Source organism: Leopardus geoffroyi, chromosome E2 (genome assembly GCF_018350155.1).
Source record: "Leopardus geoffroyi isolate Oge1 chromosome E2, O.geoffroyi_Oge1_pat1.0, whole genome shotgun sequence".
Classification (NCBI taxonomy): domain Eukaryota; kingdom Metazoa; phylum Chordata; class Mammalia; order Carnivora; family Felidae; genus Leopardus; species Leopardus geoffroyi.
In genome coordinates this window covers 28,020,031-28,039,398 of record NC_059335.1, presented here as the reverse complement: position 1 = coordinate 28,039,398, position 19,368 = coordinate 28,020,031, and the positions used below count along the sequence as shown (strand labels likewise).

Here is a 19,368-nt window from a genome sequence, read left to right as displayed (position 1 = left end):
TATTTTATATGTGATATATATGTGACCTGACCTGGAAAGGCTTTTAACATGATTTAAGATCCTATGGGCCTGAGCCAGACTGCAGAACCACATAGATGATGGTGGGTTTCTCCCCAGGCTACAGTGACAGAGCCTAGAAGCCCTGCACCGCAGGTCTGTCCGTGTCTGTCTGTCTGCCTTTTATCAAAGTGTTACATACACAGAGTTAAAAGATAAACACTAAAAGGTTTGCAGTGAAAACCAGCAGCCCCATTTCACACTTGCTCTCCTCTCTAAAGGCTCTGTTCTCTGCTTCTACTTGTTTCTTCTGTGGATCACACTCCTCTCAAGTCATCCACCCTGATCACTGAAACCAAATCAGACACCTTCACTTCTAGGATTTTTTTGCCCTTAAACCTTCCTAGTAGCCAGCAGTGGTTGAAGTTACATCCTATCTTTTTTTTAGGCTAGATTTGCTTAGCGTTATGAATTCCCATTGATACACATGGCACCTGTTTGCTCTCTCTTTCCTTCTGTCTGTCTCTCTCTCTCTCTCTCTCTCTCATCAGCGTAGCATGAAGCTGTCCAGTTGTGAAAAGAGGGTTGGTGTGGAAATGGTAAACCAAGCGACACATGTTATAATTTTGAAATAGAATGTAATGTTTGATTTTGAAATCTGACCGGGCACCTGCTGCCGAGGGTCCCAGACCGTCGGATCGATAGGCAATCACATCGTACTGAAAGCTGACACCGTTTAGACGACATGTAGTTGGATTAACGTTATTTTCTGATTTTAAACGAAATCAGGGCAGCCATTTGATGTAAAGCCGGCTCTTTCTTGTCCTCAGTACATCGTCATATGCCTCTGGAAGATGCCCTGGTGCTGGTAGCTAAAGAATACAGGAGATATTTCTCTAAACGGGAGCAGCAGGAACATGCTGGAATTGCTCTGCGGGCTGGAGATCTCCTGGACGACTTCTTGGCTCGGGAGCACCTTCCCAGCTACTCTGTCCCTTTGGGCATTCAGCACCTTGTCTTCCTGTTGACTGAGGGAAAGCATTTGCGTGGGAATGAGTTGAACCTGCTCATTGACTACCTGAAGACCAGGAAAGGGCAACTGAAAGGTATTGGGCACTGTCTCTCCCCCTTCCCCATTTTAAACCCCAGAAAATCCTTTTCTGCAAATTGCTATGTGAAAAAAACTAGGAACTTTTTAATTTAATTGAGAGAATATACCTCTGTAATATAAAGGTGTGTGATATGAACTTGTTCCGCATAGGAATTACACTATGTTAATGTTTAACTTTTACAGGCTAACATGCTTTTTCTCAAGCTAAATTTCCTTTTGCATCAAATTTTTAATATATAAATAGGATGACTTCTCTATATAGGTGGACATGTGGGAAATAATTTCTCTTCTCTGTTGGTTTACTTTTGTGATTCGAAGTTTCAGCTTGTTAACTGAGACATTTGTAGGTTATTATTAAGTGTATGGTAAACACGAAGAAGCAGTTCCTAATCTTGAAGATTGTAAAGTGCATTTCAGTTATGAGCCAAACTCCTTAAAATGGAGACTTTTTAGTTGTTGTTTTTTAAATTTTTTTTAATGTTTATTTATTTTTGAGAGAGAGACAGAGTATGAGTGAGGGAGGGGCAGGGAGAGAGAGAGACACATAAGCAGGCTCCAGACTCTGAACTGTCGGCACAGAGCCCGACGTGGGGCTCAAACTGACCAACTGTGAGATCATGACCTAAGCCAAAGTCAGACACCCAACCAATTGAGCCAACCAGGTGCCCCCAGTTTACTTGTTTTGAGTTAAGTATGAGAAGAAGATAATAACCACGTGTCCCCTGTGGGAAAACACAGCTGAGGTTCTAGGACCATGTTAAAACTTTAAAGAAATCCTTCATCTTATAAAATTCACAATGTATTTTACTTTTATACATTTTTTATTGTACTTTCTCAGGGGTGGGGGGGTGCTCATAAACTTATAACACAATAGGTTTTTTTTTCCCCCTGGGTGCCTACGTAATTGATTAATTGATTGACAGAAGCATACTAATGTTCTGTTACTTTCAGGTGTACACATAGTGATTTGATATTTGTATATATTGTCTAATGACCACAGTGAGTCTAGTTAACATCCTGCTTCTCTTTGATCGTAGAAACCTCTCAATCAGGGCAAGCGAAGGTCTTCCTTAAATTCCCGGAGTGTTCTTTGTGTAGCTTGCTGGCCTCTGTAGCAGACTTCTGGTGACCACTTGTTTTCTTCATTTTTCCAGGCTTTGAGACGCCCAAGTCTTTGGCTGGCAGTGATCATCCCTCATTTCAAGGCAGGAATACCCCAGTGGTGGGCAAACCGCCTCCACTTCTTCCAACCCCTGGAAAGGGATCCTTCTCAGGCCCTCATCCCCCCTTTCCTGCCAGGCCCCCGTTGTTAGGGGACAGACCAGGAGGGGCCCTCCTTTCACTACCAGGTCAGTGCGTCCCTCTAGGAATAAGAGATAGCAGTAGCTCTGCTGCCTTTCCAGGCATCGCCCTGAGAGAGCAGGACAGCTTAGAGCCATTGCCATGTTTGTTGTCACAGTCTGAGTGTTAAGATGTCAGAGGCCTGGGGAGACACCTGGGGCTTCAGTGGATGCAATTCCTCTTGAATGAGTTGCCAAAGTTCAAGTTTTAACACAGGGAGCTCTCTTGTCAGGGTTGGTGGCCACATTTAGAATGGCTTACACGCAGTTCTGTTAAGAAGCACTCTGAATTCCATAGTGTTTTCGAGGCTTTTCTGAGCCCTTGGTGCTAAATAGTATCTGACATCTGCCTAAAATGAGGTTGTATTACTGTGGACTTTTTCCATCGTAAGTGACAGGGACCTAACTCAGTTAGCTTCAAACGAGGAGACCTGACTGGCTTCCATAACCGAAAAGCCCCACAGTTGACTAACTTCTGGCCGAACTGGATCCTGCTGCTCAAGCACGTTCATCAGACGTGCATCTCTTCCTCTGGGAGGACACGGGGTGTGGGACTAGCCACTTGGGGTACAGACTTCCAGTCAAGCCCAGTGTCTGGCCCTGGTTCCTGGGGCCCCGAGTGTCTGAGCCTTTCCTGTTTCTTGAAGATAAAGAGTTTTAACTCCTCTGCAGGCACCTGGGATGCAGCTACCTCTAATTAGTCACTTCCTTCTCTGTTCCTCATGTTTGGATGCTTTTGTCTTCTCTCGTGTTCTCCTTGTGTGTTAGCAGTGGCAGCAGGGAAGGAATGGATGAAAGTCTGCCATGTTAAAGACAAAGTTGGCAGAGAAGTCTGTGGAACGGTGGCTTTTCTCTTGGGCCTCGAATAAAACTTGGACCTGGGATGCATTTGGGCATGAGTCAAATATTGCTTTGGTCTTTTATGTGAGCAGGGATTATTTTAGCCCCAGATTTTTCTTACAAGCATAGTATTATTCCACCTTGAGTATTATTGTGGCTCAGAATAGAGGGAATGTGCCCTCTTGCTTTGGTAGCGGTACTCATGTACATCTGTTATTGGCAAAGTCAGTCTCTGTTGAAGATCCACAGCCCCTGGGGACGAATATTTCTGTGCACCCCTCCCTTTCTGACCTGGCAACCTTCAGGATGATTGAGAGTATAGTTTCAGGTGTTCTTCATTCCTGACACAGCCTGGGCTTTCTTGCTGTCCTGTGTTTGTTCCTTCTTATCTTCTGCTACTCTCACCATGCCTCCCTGTGCCTCGGCCAGCCCCTGGTCCACCTCTGGGCATTCTTACCACCTGGCTCCTGTGAGAAGTGAGTGAATTAAGAAGAGAAGGAAGGGCTTAGGAGGAGATCTTTTGCTCTGAATTGCTTCTCATCCTTGCCAAAAGTTTCAAAACAAAATTCTTTCAGACCCTCAGAAATGGTTTGGTGTGAACTGTGGAAAAAAAAGCCCTGTTTGACAGGGTGAGGACTGGGCAAGGCAGACCAACTGCCCAAGAGAGAAGAGACAGGGTGCTAGACCATATGTTAGATCCCTGTGACTGTGTCCGGGCCAGTGTTCTGGGCGGATGGATGTTCGATCCTCAGGAACAGAGTGCTTCAGGTACGTTATAGATCTGCCTTTATGACCTGTGAACCTCACTGCTTCGGATGTTTGAGAAAATATATTCCAAGTGTCAAAACAGAACATTTGAAACTAAACCCACTTGTGAAAAGGTGAGGGTAGAGGACCAAGATGTCAAGACACGCGTGGACTAGACTACGGGTTTGCAAACTTCTTTCTTTACTTTTTTTTAATGTTTTTATTTATTTTTGAGACAGAGAGAGACAGAGCATGAGCAGGGGAGGGGCAGAGAGAGAGGGAGACACGGAATCCGAAGCAGGCTCCAGGCTCTGAGCTGTCAGCACAGAGCCCGATGTGGGACTTGAACTCATGGACTGTGAGATCACGACCTGAGCTGAAGTCGGTCGCTTAACCGACTGAGCCACCCAGGCGCCCCCGGTTTGCAAACATCTTAAAGGGCCAGATAGAAATAGGTTATTTTTAGTGTTCTAGGTTATATTTAGTGCAGGCCAAGAAGCAAAAATCAAGGATATTATGTACATACTTATATAACCATTTAAAAATGAGAAAACTATCTCAGCTCACAGTTTGTACCAAAACATACAGCAGGCTGGATTTGGCCCCCAGACACTAGTTTGCTGACCCCTGCACAACCACTGAGGCACAGTCTGGTCCCAGAGAGGACTTGGTAGAGCTCGGAGGAGCTGAGGTTTGTGTGTGTGGCAGGTGCTCTGTCCTCCGGCCCTTTCTAATGATTAAGGGAAAGTCCCTGTGGGAAGAGCAGCTGGAACCAGGTTCACCCTGTATCTTCCTGTTTATATTTTGGTGTCTGTGCTCTGCAGGATTGGCCAGCCCCATTGGTCTGTTTGTCCCTCCCCTGCTTCCAGCAGCCCCCTCCGGGAGACCTGTTCCTTTGCGATGCCCCCATCCCAAGCGTGCGAAGCGCCCACTACTTGGGGAGAAGCCAGGCCTTCTAGCACCACCGCCAGGTGAGTAGGCAGGTGAGCTGTGAGTGTAATTCTGGGGTCACGCTGTCCAGTGGGAACTTTCTGCGACGGAGGAAATGTTCTACAGCCGTGTGGCCACATGTGGCTATTGAAGTGTGGCTGGTAAGACTGAGGACCTGAATTTTTAATTTTGTTTGATTTTAATTAATTTAAATGACTGTAGTCATGTATAATTACATAGTAGTCACATGCGGCTAGTGGCTACTGTAATAGTCAGAATAGTTCTAGGCTATTGGACATGTCAAGAGGCAAAAGAGTGTCACTAAATTCCTGCTAGAAACTAATGCCTGTCTCAGTCTCTACGCTTAAGAAAGGAGTCTCTGTGGTTAAGAAAGGAGATTACTTGGGGTGCCTGGGTGGCTCAGTCGGTTGAGCGTCCGACTCTGGCTCAGGTCATGGTCTCGTGGTCTGTGAGTTCGAGCCCCGCGTCGGGTTCTGTGCTGACGGCTCAGAGCCTGGAGCCTGTTTCTGATTCTGTGTCTCCGTCTCTCTCTGCCCCTCCCCCGCTCATGTTCCATCTCTCTCTCTCTCTCTCTCTCTCTCTCTCTCTGTCAAAAATAAATAAACATTAAGAAAGGAGATTACTAAGGGTCAGAGAGGTGTTAATGGGACACCAGCACTACTAGAAACTGTCCTTGACTATGACTATTCAGAAGGATTACAAGAAGCTGGCAAAGGGAATATCTTCTAATGAGGTTGAGTGTCGTGTAATTGTGCGCCTGAGTATCCCTGACATCGTTCAGAGGTGTGCGCTTTGTTTCTGCTTGGCTCAAGGAGACGCACAGCCTCTCTGCTTTCTGGCAGAAGGACAGGAACCTGACCGGTCATATTTAAGGTACTGACTGATTGATACCCAGCCCAGAGGCTGCACGGGAAGAACGGCTTTTTCTGTCTTCCTTCTCAGTGCAGGCCTGGCCAGCTCTTCTCTGATGCTGCCTTCCCTCCTGTATGCCTGGGAGACATGAGGCCAGAGGCCCTCAAGTTGCCCCCAACCCCACTAAGTCCCAAAGGTGGTGGTAAGAGCTGAGATGCACTCTGGCTTAGGTGGAAGGCAGCCAAGGAGGCATTTTGCTGACTTCATTTCTAGTCATTCAGGCTTACCAAGCCTAAGTAAAGACACTGCCCAGAGTTCCTCTTAGTTCACTGTTATGTTTGAGTTCTCTCCTGAGATTTGGTGCTGAAGCCCCAGGTCTTAGGAAAACAAGCCTTTGTCCCTCTTTGTTCTTTATACAAGAGACATTTTTCTTTCCCTCTTTTTTTTTTTTTAAGTTTATTTATTTATTTTGAGAGAGAGACAGCATGAGCAGGGGAGGGGCAGAGAGGAGGAGAGACAGAATCCCAAGAAAGCTCCCTGCTGCCAGTGCAGAGCCCGACACGGGGCTCGAACTCACAGACTGTATGATATCATGACCTGAGCCAAGATCAAGAGTCAGATGCTTGGGGTGCCTGGGTGGCGCAGTCGGTTGAGCGTCCGACTTCAGCCAGGTCACGATCTCGCGGTCCGTGAGTTCGAGCCCCGCGTCAGGCTCTGGGCTGATGGCTCGGAGCCTGGAGCCTGTTTCCGATTCTGTGTCTCCCTGTCTCTCTGCCCCTCCCCCGTTCATGCTCTGTCTCTCTCTGTCCCAAAAATAAATAAACGTTGAAAAAAAAAAAAAAAAAAGAGTCAGATGCTTAACCAACTGAGCCACCCAGGCGCCCTGCAAGAAACATTTTTCTTGAAACGTACTGCCATTTAAAAATTTTTTTTTCACATTTGTTTTTAAGAGAGAGAGAGAGAGAGAGAGAGCAGAAGCAGGGGAAGGGCAGAGAGAGAGGGAGACACAGAATCTAAAGCAGGCTCCAGGCTCTCAGCTGTCAGCACAGAGCCCAGTGCAGGGCTCCAACTCACGAACCATGAGATCGTGACCTGAGCCGAAGGTGGACTCTCAGCCGACTGAGCCACCCAGCGCCCCTGCCATTTTAAAGTTTTAATCCTTGGGTCACCTGGCTGTTTCAGTTGATAGAGCATGGGACTCTTGAACTCAGGGTTGTGAGTTTGAGCCCCACGTTGGGGGTAGAGTATACTTAAAAAAAAATAAGTTAAGTTTCAGTCCTCTGTGTTTTAGTCAAACACGGCTCTGCAAGATATACGTTGCTGTGGTTGTGGTATAAAGGATATATCTTTATAAAATGGTGGCAAGACATGGAATAGACATAGGTCAGTGATTCCCACCCTTCTGGGAACCCAGACAATCTGTCTAATTCTGAAGTTCCTCATCTGACAGACCACATTTAGGGAAATTTCGAGAATTTTCCTTACCCCTAAGATGGCCCTCTTTGGCTTCTGAAGGCCGGCTCATCCCCAAATTCCAGGACTAATAGTTAGAGAAAACATTTTTTTAATGTATATATTTTTTAATGCTTATTTATTTGAGAGCGAGCAGGGGAGGGGCAGAGAGAGGTGGGGGGTGGGGGACAGAGAATCCAAAGCAGGCTGCACGCTGACAGCAGAGAGCCGGATGCGGGGGCTTGAACTCATGAACCGTGAAATTATGACCTGAGCTGAAGTCAGCTGCTTTAACCGACTGAGCCACCCAGGTGCCCTGAAGAAAAAGTTTTTAAAAAAACAAAAAGAAAACAGGAAGCATGCCATTGCAAGGTATAACCGTAATAGTTACCATGTATTGAATTCCTGTTGTGTCCCAGGCGTTGAGGTAATTTCATTTAGTCTTCAAGTAACCTTGTGGGCTAATAGTGAGATTATCTGTTTTCTACATGAGTCACCCAAGGCTCAGAGGGTGATTAGCCTGGATGAGGTCACATAGTGGTACGCGATGGAGTGGCGACTGCACACCAGCCGTGAAGCTCCACACTCTGTGTTCTCACTCACCACACGATCCAAAAGGTCATAGACTTGTGCTTGGATTTTAACCACATCCTTCTAGTCACAGTGTAAGGGCTGCAGAGATTTTGAGGAAAGAGTGGTTGTGGTCAATGTGGGGCAGCCTTGGCGGAAGTCAGGTATTAGGGTACCTGAAAGGGAGAGGCACCCAGGTCTCCTGCTGATCGAGAGGGACCTTTGGGTGAAGTGTTTATAACAGCACAGGTGGGGATGGGACTAGGTATCCTGTAGCCCTTTGTAAGATGAGGGCTAGCACCAGGTGCCAGGATTAAATGAGATAATATGAATGAACAGCTTTTTTTTTTTTTTAATGTTTATTTATCTTTTAAGGTGGGGGAAGGGCAGAGAGAGGGAGACAGAATAGGAAGTAGGCTGCAGGCTCTGAGCTGTCAGCACAGAGCCTGACACGGGGCTTAAACTCACGAATTGGGAGGTCATAACCTGAGCAGAAGTTGGATGCTTAACTGACTGAGCCACCCAGGCGCCCCTAATGAACAACTTTTAAGACGCCCCAAGAATTACACATATGTCTGTCTGCTGGGACTGCAGCTAGGTTAGACTCTTCCTGCAGAGGTGGGTGTGGCTGGAAGGCGTCGGTCACCTGGGGGCTCTGCAGACCAGGAAGAGGGACACATACTGATGCTGTCATGTCCCTCCTCTTTATAGATCTCCAGTCAGTGCTGCTCAGGCAGGCAGCTCAATCCACGTCTTTGCTGAACTAAGGAAAGCTCCCTGGGGCTAGGAAAACAAGGTGGCTGTGGCCCAGATGGCAGCTTCGCCCTCCTTGGAGGACCGGGTCCCTGTCTGATCCTGGTGTCCAGGCAGTGGGTGCGAACGTGTTTCCTTTCTGTCTAGTACACGGTCCCTGGCAACGTGTTTCATGTTTGGAGGCTCTTTGTTCCAAACTGGAGGTTTGTGGAAGATCATTGTTACAGATACTGGATCTCAAAGTTGTTTGATTATATACATATTAAAATATAATAAAAACTTCTAGCTTTTACATACTGGTTGCCACTTTTTAAGGACTTGTTATTTTGGAATAATTTTAGATTTACGGAAAATTCCCAAAGATAGTACAGTGAGTTCCCTTTATCCAGCTTCCCCTAATGTTAACATCTTATATAACCATGGTACCTTTACTGGGAAATTTGCATTAGTACAATAATGTTAACTGTATTATAGACTTTTGTTTTACTAGTGTTTCAGCTAATGTCATTTTTCTGTTTCAGGAACTATTTTGGGTACCACATTGCATTTATACTCCTTTACCTTTATTATGTTCCAGTTTTTTTTTATGAAACATTTAAATGTGTAGAAAATTTGAATGATGAGTACAATGAACACCCATATACTCTGTATCAAGAATTGTTAACATTCTGCCATTTCTTAAGTTGTGCATATGTCTGTGTAAATAAATTTTTTTTCTCAACCATGAAAGTAAGTTGCAGAGTTCATGACACCCTACCTTTAAATACTTAAGCCTGTAGCATGCATCTCTAAAACTGGGAATGTTCTCCTATATAATTATGATAAAGTTTCACACCTTAAAAATTAATAATAATTCTATAATATCTAATATCTTGTTTCCTGATTTGAATTTTCTCATTTGTCCCCCAGAAGCTTTTATGACTTTTTTTTTTTTTTTTAAAGATTTTATTTTACCCAATGTGGGGCTGAAACCTATAACCCTGAGATTAAGAGTTGTACACTCCATTGACTGAGCCAGCCAGGCGCCCCTTTCGTGGCCTTTTTTAAAAACCAGGATTTAATTGGTTTGTATATTGCATTTTTTAAAATAATCTGCCCCCAATTTTTTTTTTTTTTTTTTTGAAGTTTACTTTTTGAGAGAGAGAGAGAGAGCACAAGTGGGGCAGGTCAGAGAGAAAGGGGGACAGAGGATCCAAAGCAGGCTCCACACTGACAGCCTGATGCAGGGCTTGAACTCACAAACTGTGAGATCATGACCTGAGCTGAAGTCAGACACCTAAATGAGCCACCCAGGCACCCCTCTCTCCGCCTTTTTAAAAATTAAGCAAGCTTTATGCCCAATGTGGGGCTTGAACTCATGATTCCAAGAGTCTCCTGCTTTATCGACTGACCCATCCAGGCGCCGCATTTCGTTTTTATTTTATTTTAGTTTTTATTTTTGAGAGAGACTACATGAGCTGTGGGGGTGGGGAGGGGGAAGCAGGGCACAGAGAGAGGGAGAGAGAGAATCTGAAGCAGGCTCCATCCTCAGTGCACAGCCTGATACCAGGACTTGATCCCTGAGATCTTGACCTGAGCCAAATTCAAGAATCATGGGATGCTTAACTGATTGAGCCACCCAGGCGCCTCCTGCATGCGGTTTTTATGTGTGCTTAGTTCATTTTAATCTAGAATCCACCCCCCCTCCCCCCCCCCCCCCCGCCGCCTCCAGTGATACTGACTTTGAATCTAAGCCCATTTGTCTGATTGTTTCTTCAGGGCATCGTGTAACTGTTCTTCTATTCCTTATATTTTGTGTATCCTCGAAGTTTGGTCTAGAGGCTTGATTAGATTCAAGTCCTATATTTTGGCAAGGATATTTCACAGATGGTGCTAATTCCTATTGCATTGCATCAGAAGGCACGTAACAGTTGTCCTGCTGGGAATGCTGCTGTGCTTGGTCCCTTAAGGTGAGGTGGTTACTGCCTTGGAGCAGGTAGGTTTCTCCCTTGAGGCTTGATGCTTTGGCATCAAGCAAATACCTGTTCCCCAACAACTTTGACCTAATTGTTTCAGTGTCCACTGATGATTCTTGCCTGATTCAATTACTATATTGGGCCCTCCCCCCCTTTTTTTTTAAGTTTATTTATTTTGAGAGAGAGAGAGAGAGGGAGAGAGGGAGACAGAGGATCCGAGGTGGGCTCCATGCTGACAGCAGAGACCCCAACATGGGGCTTGAACTCACGAACCACGAGATCATGACCTGAGCCAAAGTCAGATGCTTAACCAACTGAGCCACCCAGGAACTCCGTCCCTTCTTTTAATTGAAGTATAACATCATAAGTGTTCAGTTTACTGAATTTTAAAAAATTGTACAAACCAAGGTTCCAGCACCCAAAAGAAGGTATAGACATTTCTGTCACTTCAGAATATTCCAGGCATTCCCCTTCCTCCCACCAGCCCTTTCTGACTTCTATCACCTTAGTTTTGTCTGTTTTTATAGGTTATGTAAATGGAATTGTGTATATTTATTGTGGTGATCATTTCACAATATATACAAATACTCAGTTGTGTTGTACACCTGAAACAAATAATTATGTGCTTTATACCTCAACAACAAAAAAGATTAAAGATAATTTTTATAGACATGCAAATAAACTCTGATTCAGTGGAGGTTTTATTGACTTCCCTTCTCCAGTATAGAAGAGTTCAGTTTTGTTTCGATTTGTACATTCATTTCAATACTTCTGATTTAAAAATGTGACTTTGGGGGCGCCTAGCTGGCTCAGTTGGTGGAGTGTATGACTCTTGATCTTGTGTTTGTGAGTTCAAGCCCCATGTTGGGTGGAGAGATTACTTAAAAAATAAAATAAAAATAAATAAAAGTGTGACTTTGCTTGCATTGTTCTTTAAACTGGTTGTGACACTTTACTGGTTTCCTCTTTAATAGTGATTTAAATAAAATTTTTAACGCATGTTTGTTTTTAAAAAGTGGAATCCACTCCTTCGGATTCTGTGTCTCCCTCTCTCTGTTCCTCCCCCACTCACACTCTGTCTCTCTCTCAAAAATAAATAAACATTAAAAAATTTTTTAAAAAATGGGGGGAGAGCACCTGGGTGGCTCAGTCGGAAGCGTCCAACTTCGGCTCAGGTCATGATCTCATGGTTCGTGAGTTCGAGCCCCACGTTGGGCTCTGTGCTGACAGCTCGGAGCCTGGAGCCTGCTTTGGTTCTGTGTCTCCCTCTCTCTCTGCTCCTCCTCCACTCACACTCTGTCTCTGTCTCAAAAATAAATAAACATTAAAAAAAATGTTTTTAAGTGGAATCCTGCAGTATATATTTTATGGAGACTATCTTATTTTGCTTCATAGAATGCTGTAGAAGTTCACCCTTATTGTTGCCTGAGCGCATAGATTGTTCCTTTTTGTTGCTATAGGGAAGGTCATCGTATGGATATACCACAGGCTATCCATTCCCCTGATGATAGACTTTGGGGTTGTTTCCAGGTTTTGGCTATTATAAGATTGCTTATTCAGGTCCTTTTGTAGACATACATTTTCATTTCTCTTGGGTAAATACCTAGGGACAGAATTGTTGAATTTAATAAGAATTGCCAAAGTGGCACCACCATTTGATAAAGCTGCCAGCAGTGTCTGAGAGCTCTGGTGTCTCCACACCCTGCCTCGCTTTTGGTCCCATCAGTCTTTCCACGAGCATGAAATGTTTGTCATTTTTGTTTTAGTTTGCGTTTCCTTGATGACTAAGGACGTGGAGCACCTTTTTCTTTTTCACTGTTTATGTTTCGGGAATAGGCTAGTGAAGACTTGGAAAGGCTTTTTTTCTCTGTGTTTCTGAGCACCACCTGTAGTAACAAAGTGCCACAAACGGGGTGGCTTAAAACAACAGAAATTGTCCCACAGTTCTGGAGGCTAGAAGTGTCAGCCAGGCCTGCTTCCCACTGAAACCTGTCCGGGGGAACCCTTTCCTGATTCTTCTAGCTCTTGGCGTTTGCCAGGGATCTTTGGTGTTCTTCGGCTTGTAGAAGCACCGCTCCCATCTCTGCCTCTGTTGTCACATGGCCATCATTCCTCGTGTGTCTCTATGTTGGCTGTACCCTATGCATGTTTTTTTTTTCCTTCCACAGCTTTATTTATTTATTTATTTATTTATTTTTTATTTTTTTTTTCAACGTTTATTTATTTTTGGGACAGAGAGAGACAGAGCATGAACGGGGGAGGGACAGAGAGAGAGGGAGACACAGAATCGGAAACAGGCTCCAGGCTCCGAGCCATCAGCCCAGAGCCTGACGCGGGGCTTGAACTCACGGACCGCGAGATCGTGACCTGGCTGAAGTCGGACGCCCAACCGACTGCGCCACCCAGGCGCCCCTCCTTCCACAGCTTTAAAAAGAAACCTTTTCCCCTTTACCTCAAGGCATCTCCTTAGATGACACAAACTTGTAGGTCTTTTCCTGCATACTGGGAAGGCTTACATCTGGCTGGGAGTTCTCTGGCTTGCTCTATTGACATTTAGTGTCCTGCCCTGCCAAGTGGGTGACATGGGGCAAGGTGGAGGCCCTGGTTGATGGCCATATACCAAGTTGTAGAGGGATAGGAGGTTAAGAAACTCATCCCTATGGAGCCATCAAGTCCTGTCCTGCGAGTCTGCCCTCAGATGATGCTGGTGTTAGTCACCAAGCTCTCTGCTCTCTGCCGGCCTTCAAGAGACTTCCTGTGGGGCGCCTGGGTGGCGCAGTCGGTTGAGCGTCCGACTTCAGCCAGGTCACGATCTCGCGGTCCGTGAGTTCGAGCCCCGCGTCGGGCTCTGGGCTGATGGCTCAGAGCCTGGAGCCTGTTTCCGATTCTGTGTCTCCCTCTCTCTCTGCCCCTCCCCCGTTCATGCTCTGTCTCTCTCTGTCCCAAAAATAAATAAAACGTTGAAAAAAAAAAAAATTTAATAAAAAAAAAAAAGAGACTTCCTGAGGGGCGTCTGAGCCCTCCTTTGCACATAAATATACATAAGAGACAAATATACATCTGTCTCTTTCTGGAGACAGAGTTGTGGGATGAATCACTAGCATCTACAGGGAAAAGACTTTATTTTCTTATAGGGATATAAATAATTTAGTAGAACAAGATTAGAACGGTAACTTGTGTTAAGGTTTTGAAGATAGTTTGTATATTTCTTAAAAACACAGATTTTTCTGATGTTGGTTTATTTTTTAAAAATTAGTATTTTAAAAAATAGATGATACATATACACAATACAAAATTCAAGAAATCAAAAAGTAAACAGTAAAAAATAGTTGTCCCATTTCTGTTTCTTAGTAATGGTTTCTCACAGATATTTGTATACATGTTTATCCATGTGCAAACGTATATAGACTTATGCTCAGACGGTCACATCCTGTGAACACTGTTCTGCCTCTTTAGGTAGGCTTTTCATTGTATCTTGAAAATGATGTTGAAGTCAAACATTACTGCCTCCTTTTTAATGATTACACGTCATTCTGGAGTATAGATTTGCCTTAATTCATCAGATCTTACTGACAGACAGTTTAGGTCATTTCTAATCTTTTTCTGCTTTGAGCAACAAGTTTTAAAGCTGATTTCAAATATTCCTAATTATTACTCAATAAGAAATGACAAAAGTGATTTCTGCTATTAGGAGTGTAAAGAAAACTCATGTTGTGAATTTTACAAATAAAAGTATATCACTTTGGCCAAACGTATGCTTATCTTCAGGCCAAAAATTAGTAGGCTAGGATAATATTTGGAAAGGGGGTCCAATGAGGTATACTTTCTGGCATTACAATAGGAAATTTGGGGTATAATGATCAACACTGATTTATCCCATATGGATTTTGGATAAAAATGTTTACTAGACTGAAACTTCTAATACTATTTTTTCTATAGTTTGCTAAATAAATTTTTATTTTCCACTTAAGTTTGTGATTTTTGTTTTAAATGCCTTGGGAGCAGGGGCGCCTGGGTGGCGCAGTCGGTTAAGCGTCCGACTTCAGCCAGGTCACGATCTCACGGTCCGTGAGTTCGAGCCCCGCGTCAGGCTCTGGGCTGATGGCTCAGAGCCTGGAGCCTGTTTCCGATTCTGTGTCTCCCTCTCTCTCTGCCCCTCCCCCGTTCATGCTCTGTCTCTCTCTGTCCCAAAAAAATAAATAAATAAACGTTGAAAAAAAAAAATAAATAAATGCCTTGGGAGCAAAGCAGGTCTGTCTGAGCTGTTGTGTGAGTGAAGACAAGAGCCAGGCTGAAGCCTTTGTCCAGATTTTTTTTAATGTTTATTTTTGAGAGAGAGAGAGAGAAAGAATATGAGCGGGGGAAGGGCAGAGAGAGAGGGAGACACAGAATCCGAAGCAGGCTCCAGGCTCCAAGGTGTCAGCACAAAGCCCAACACGGGGCTCAAACTCATAAGCCATGAGATTGTGACCTGAGCCGAAGTCATACACCCAACTGACTGGGCCACCAGGCACCTCCTTTGTCCAGATTTTTAAGGGCCTGTTGATATGTGGTTATATTAGTTTCCTATTATTATGTAACAAATTACCACCAACTTAGTAGCTTGAAACTACTCATATTTATTGTCTTGCAGTGTCCATAGGGCAGGAGTCTGGGTACAGGTTAGCTGGGTCCTCGGTGCCACCAGCCTGAAAAGCAGTGATGGGCAGAGGTGGGTCTCTTCTGAGGCTCAGGGTCCACTTCCAAGCTCACAGGTTGTTGACAGAATTAATCACCCTGTGGCTGTATGACTGAGGGCCCCATCTTCTTTTTTTTTTTTTTTTTTTAAATTTTTTTTTTTCAACGTTTATTTATTTTTGGGACAGAGAGAGACAGAGCATGAACGGGGGAGGGGCAGAGAGAGAGGGAGACACAGAATCAGAAACAGGCTCCAGGCTCTGAGCCATCAGCCCAGAGCCCGACGCGGGGCTCGAACTCACGGACCGCGAGATCGTGACCTGGCTGAAGTCGGACGCTTAACCAACTGCGCCACCCAGGCGCCCCGAGGGCCCCATCTTCTTACTGGCTGTCAGCTGGAGACGCCCAGCTGGAGACCTTTCTCAGGTATTTGCCATGTGGCTGCTTCCTTAGATAACATGGCATTTTGCTTTCTTCTAGGCCACCAGGAGAGCCTCTGAGGCTTCACCTTTTTTTATTTAAGGAGATGCAAGGGAGCAGTGGGCAGGACAGCAAAAGAGACTGTCTTCCATGAGACAGTGGTGGGGAGGCGGGTGCTGTACTTAAGGGGGGAAGGTGAAGAAGTATGGGAACATACGGAATTTTCCTTTTTTGGTACCTGTGTCTGGTTGTAAGTAGCCCATTGACCAGCTAGGGCTTGTGGATATTTCGAGGTGGGTCATCTAATGGGCCTATTTGCATTCAGCCTGGTGGTCACCGTGGACCCTTTTACTTAACTCAGGCTTCCATTGCTCAAGTCTGTTGCCTAAAATTGGCCTCCATTCCCCCCTGACAATGGACGATGACAAATCTTTGCGTTTGGGTGGAGGTCTTGTGTTCAGTAGCTGCTTCATACTAGATTGGTGGGGGTGGGGACGCGGTCCCTACCTAAACTTGTCACCCATCAGGGGTTCTGTGCAGTTACAGACCAGAGCATGGTATTAGATTAACGTGCTGATAGACAATTTGAGTGGAACTCCTTGGTGGCCAGGTGCATGGCATTGGGGGGGGAGGGGACCCTCCCATGGTATGGGCTGGACTCCTTGCTGAACCATCATTTGTATATGGAGTTGTTGGATTCACTCAGATGCCTGAGAATGTATTCTGCCTATAGATCAAGGTGGTGGCTGGACCGTGGGAACAAAGGAGAGGAGAGAAGCTGAAAGAGGCAAGGTGGCTGGGAGTCTGGCAGCATCAGGAAAGGTTCCCAACCAAGTGTGCAGATTGGCCTTGGATGAGCTGCAGATGGAGTAGGAGAGGAGAGGAAAGGGGTCCATCGCCCTGAAACCGCGCCTGGAAACCGCCCTGGCCAGGGACCTTCATGGTCTGAGGAGTACTAGGTTTAGGCCGCCGGAGGGCCGTAAAGAGAAGGGAGAAGGAAAGATCCCTCCAGAGGGCAAGAGGGGAAGTCCCTCATTCTTTCAGGCAAGGGTGGTCTGGTGGGTTCCCCCTGGGGCTTCGGATCCTCACCAAGGAGTAACCTCCGCCCCTGGAGGTCGTCAGCTCCCCAAGGCGTACTAGAGTCATCTCAGGGAAAGCCCTGAGAAATCCCCAGAGAACCCGGGGAGAGCCCCAGGGTCAGCAAACGCTCCCCGTGCAGGGTACACCAAATGTGGGGTGATCGGATTGGGTGGGGGCCCACAGCACAGGCGATTAAAGAATTCACCCGAGGCAGAATAGAGAAGATAGTAGTTTATTGAATACACCGCAAGGGAGGGGAAGGCAGGACAGCAAAGGAGACACTGACGGTTTGTTTTTAAAGGAGAAAAGCAAGTAAGTTTAATAACATGAATACCGCATGTATACCCGGGGTCTACCGACAAAAACTGAGTGACTCCGAGGCTTCACCTTTTAAAGTGCTCAACTGATTAGGTCAGGCCCACCCACCTAGGATAGTCTCCCATTTGGTGGACTCAAAACGTTCTCCCATAATATTAATTGGTTTCACCTACACCCAAAGAGAGGGGATTATGCAAGGCATGTACACCAGGGGGCAGGAATCTTGGGGGTCATCTTAGGTTTCTGGCTCCCTCGGTGCCTGCTTTGGAGTTCTAAGTGCTGCAGCCATAGGGGGGCAAGCTAGAATTGTTACACCTTTTCTCTTTATGAAGACTTAGTAATTGGACAATTATTAATATTTTTTTTCTTTTTTTTTTTAATTTTTTTAACATTTATTTATTTTTGAGACAGAGAGAGATCATGAACAGGGGAGGGTCAGAGAAAGAGGGAGACACAGAATCCGAAACAGGCTCCAGGCTCTGAGCTGTCAGCACAGAGCCTGACGTGGGGCTCGAACTCACGGACCATGAGATCATGACCTGAGCCGAAGTTGGCCGCTTAACCAACTGAGCCACCCAGGCGCCCCTATTAATATTTTTTTATAAATTTTTAAATGTTTCTTTATCTTATTTAAAAAAATTTTTTTTTAATGTTTACTTATTCTTGAGAGAGAGAGAGAGAGGGAGACACAGAATCTGAAGCAGGCTCCAGGCTCTGAGCTGTCAGCACAGAGCCCGATGCAGGGCTCGAACTCATGAACCGTGAGATCATGACCTGAGCCAAAGTTGGACGCTCAACTAACGAGCCACCCAGGCGCCCCTGGACAATTATTACTCTTTACCTTTTACGTAAGACAGTCCCTAAATCGCAATGGACAGGTGAGTAGTTCCTCTCATCCCTACCTTAATTGCATCCTAGTCAAAACCATTGGCTTTTCAGAAGGGATCTCTCTTGTCAGAGTCTTCTCTGTTTCTTTCCTTCAACCCTAAAACATCATGTTGTTTCATTACAGGCCAACTCCCTGGGCTGCTAATCGTTCTCAATACTGTTGTCCAATAGCAGGAGTCTTCTTACCAGTATGTAAGACAGGAAGAATCATTGTGCTGGAGACGTGTTTCCTTCCACCACCATCCTCGTGTGCCCTCTGCAATTCCTTTTTTTTTTTTTTTTAATGTTTATTTATTTATTTATTATTTATTTATTTATTTAGAGAGAATAGGGGAGCGGCAGAGGGAGAAGGAGAGAGAGATTCCCAAGCAGGCTCCATGCCCAGCGCAGAACCTGACACGGGGCTCAATCCCATGAACCGTGAGGCCACGACTCAAGAGGAAACCACGAGTCGGCTGCTGAATGACTGAGCCACCCAGGTGCCCCACCGTCTGGAATGTTCTCATCTCTTAACTCCACTGCTTTCATAGGTGTTAGGGAATCTCGTTTTGGGGGCTGGTGTGGGGAAAGCCCTTTCTATTAGTCTGTACGAACCACCTCTGAACTTGTGCTTGGGGCTCAGATCTGACCAGAGTTGCCAAAGGGAAACTGGAGCATGGTTATGATGCCCTAAAGGAAGGACGCTGGGCAGTGAAGTTCAGTTTCAGGTGAGAAAGTGCAACTGGAAAAAGCCTCCTGTTTTAGTAGATTGAAAGTTGAGGGTGGTTTCATAAGGGTAATATTTATTATTCAGCGTCCAGCCAGAGGGAAGTAATCAACCTTTTTTTTTTTAATGTTTATTTATTTATTTTTGAGAGAGCACAAGTGAAGGAGGGGCAGAGAGAGAGGGAGACACACACAGAATCCGAAGCAGGCTCCAGGCTCTGAGCTGTCAGCACGCAGCCTGATGCGAGGCTCGAACTCAACAGCTATGAGATCATGACCTGAGCTGAAGTCGGACACTTAACCGACCGAATCACCCAGGCGCCCCAGTCATCAACCTTTAAAAGCAGTTGAGTTTGCTTTTCTGAACTGAGAAAAAGTGCACATGCCAGAACCACCTTTGAGTCCCATGGCGCTGAGCTTCATCCTGATTTCTGCTTTTAGAGGAGGTGCAGCTTGTCTGGGATTAGAAGCCTGTCCCTGGGGAGGGCAGTGACAAACAGGTGCACTGTGATTTCTTTGGGTCTGTCTGGGTGTCTGGTGGAATGCACTGTGCTGCTCTGGGAGCTCCCGGGAGGACAGGAAAAGAGACTGGCCTCTGCAAGCCCGACCTGCTCCTTAGGTTTCCAGCACATTCCATGGATGGTGTTTTCCTGTCTCCACAGATGCCATTTTCTTGCCCCTGTTCTCCAAGCTTTAAAGTCTTAAGTTCTGG

At 45.5% G+C, this 19,368-nt stretch overlaps 1 protein-coding gene across 10 annotated transcripts in view; it reads left to right on the top strand.

The window, feature by feature from the left end:
* Nucleotides 1-18,846, top strand: part of LOC123579119 (nuclear receptor coactivator 5-like) — an 88,648-nt gene extending 69,802 nt beyond the window's left edge. For 7 of the 10 annotated variants that reach the window (XM_045442683.1, XM_045442679.1, XM_045442681.1 and 4 more), the window contains 4 exons: nucleotides 828-1,103; nucleotides 2,263-2,457; nucleotides 4,860-5,006; nucleotides 18,274-18,846. In XM_045442683.1, coding sequence (XP_045298639.1) covers nucleotides 828-1,103; nucleotides 2,263-2,457; nucleotides 4,860-5,006; nucleotides 18,274-18,368 — 713 coding nt within the window. In that variant the 3' untranslated portion in view covers nucleotides 18,369-18,846. Of the gene's footprint in view, nucleotides 1-827; nucleotides 1,104-2,262; nucleotides 2,458-3,863; nucleotides 4,057-4,859; nucleotides 5,007-8,571; nucleotides 9,343-18,273 lie in introns of those variants that run through there. The other 3 variants (XR_006702631.1, XR_006702632.1, XM_045442687.1) reach the window with 3 other exon arrangements.
* Nucleotides 18,847-19,368: the final 522 nt, after the last annotated feature.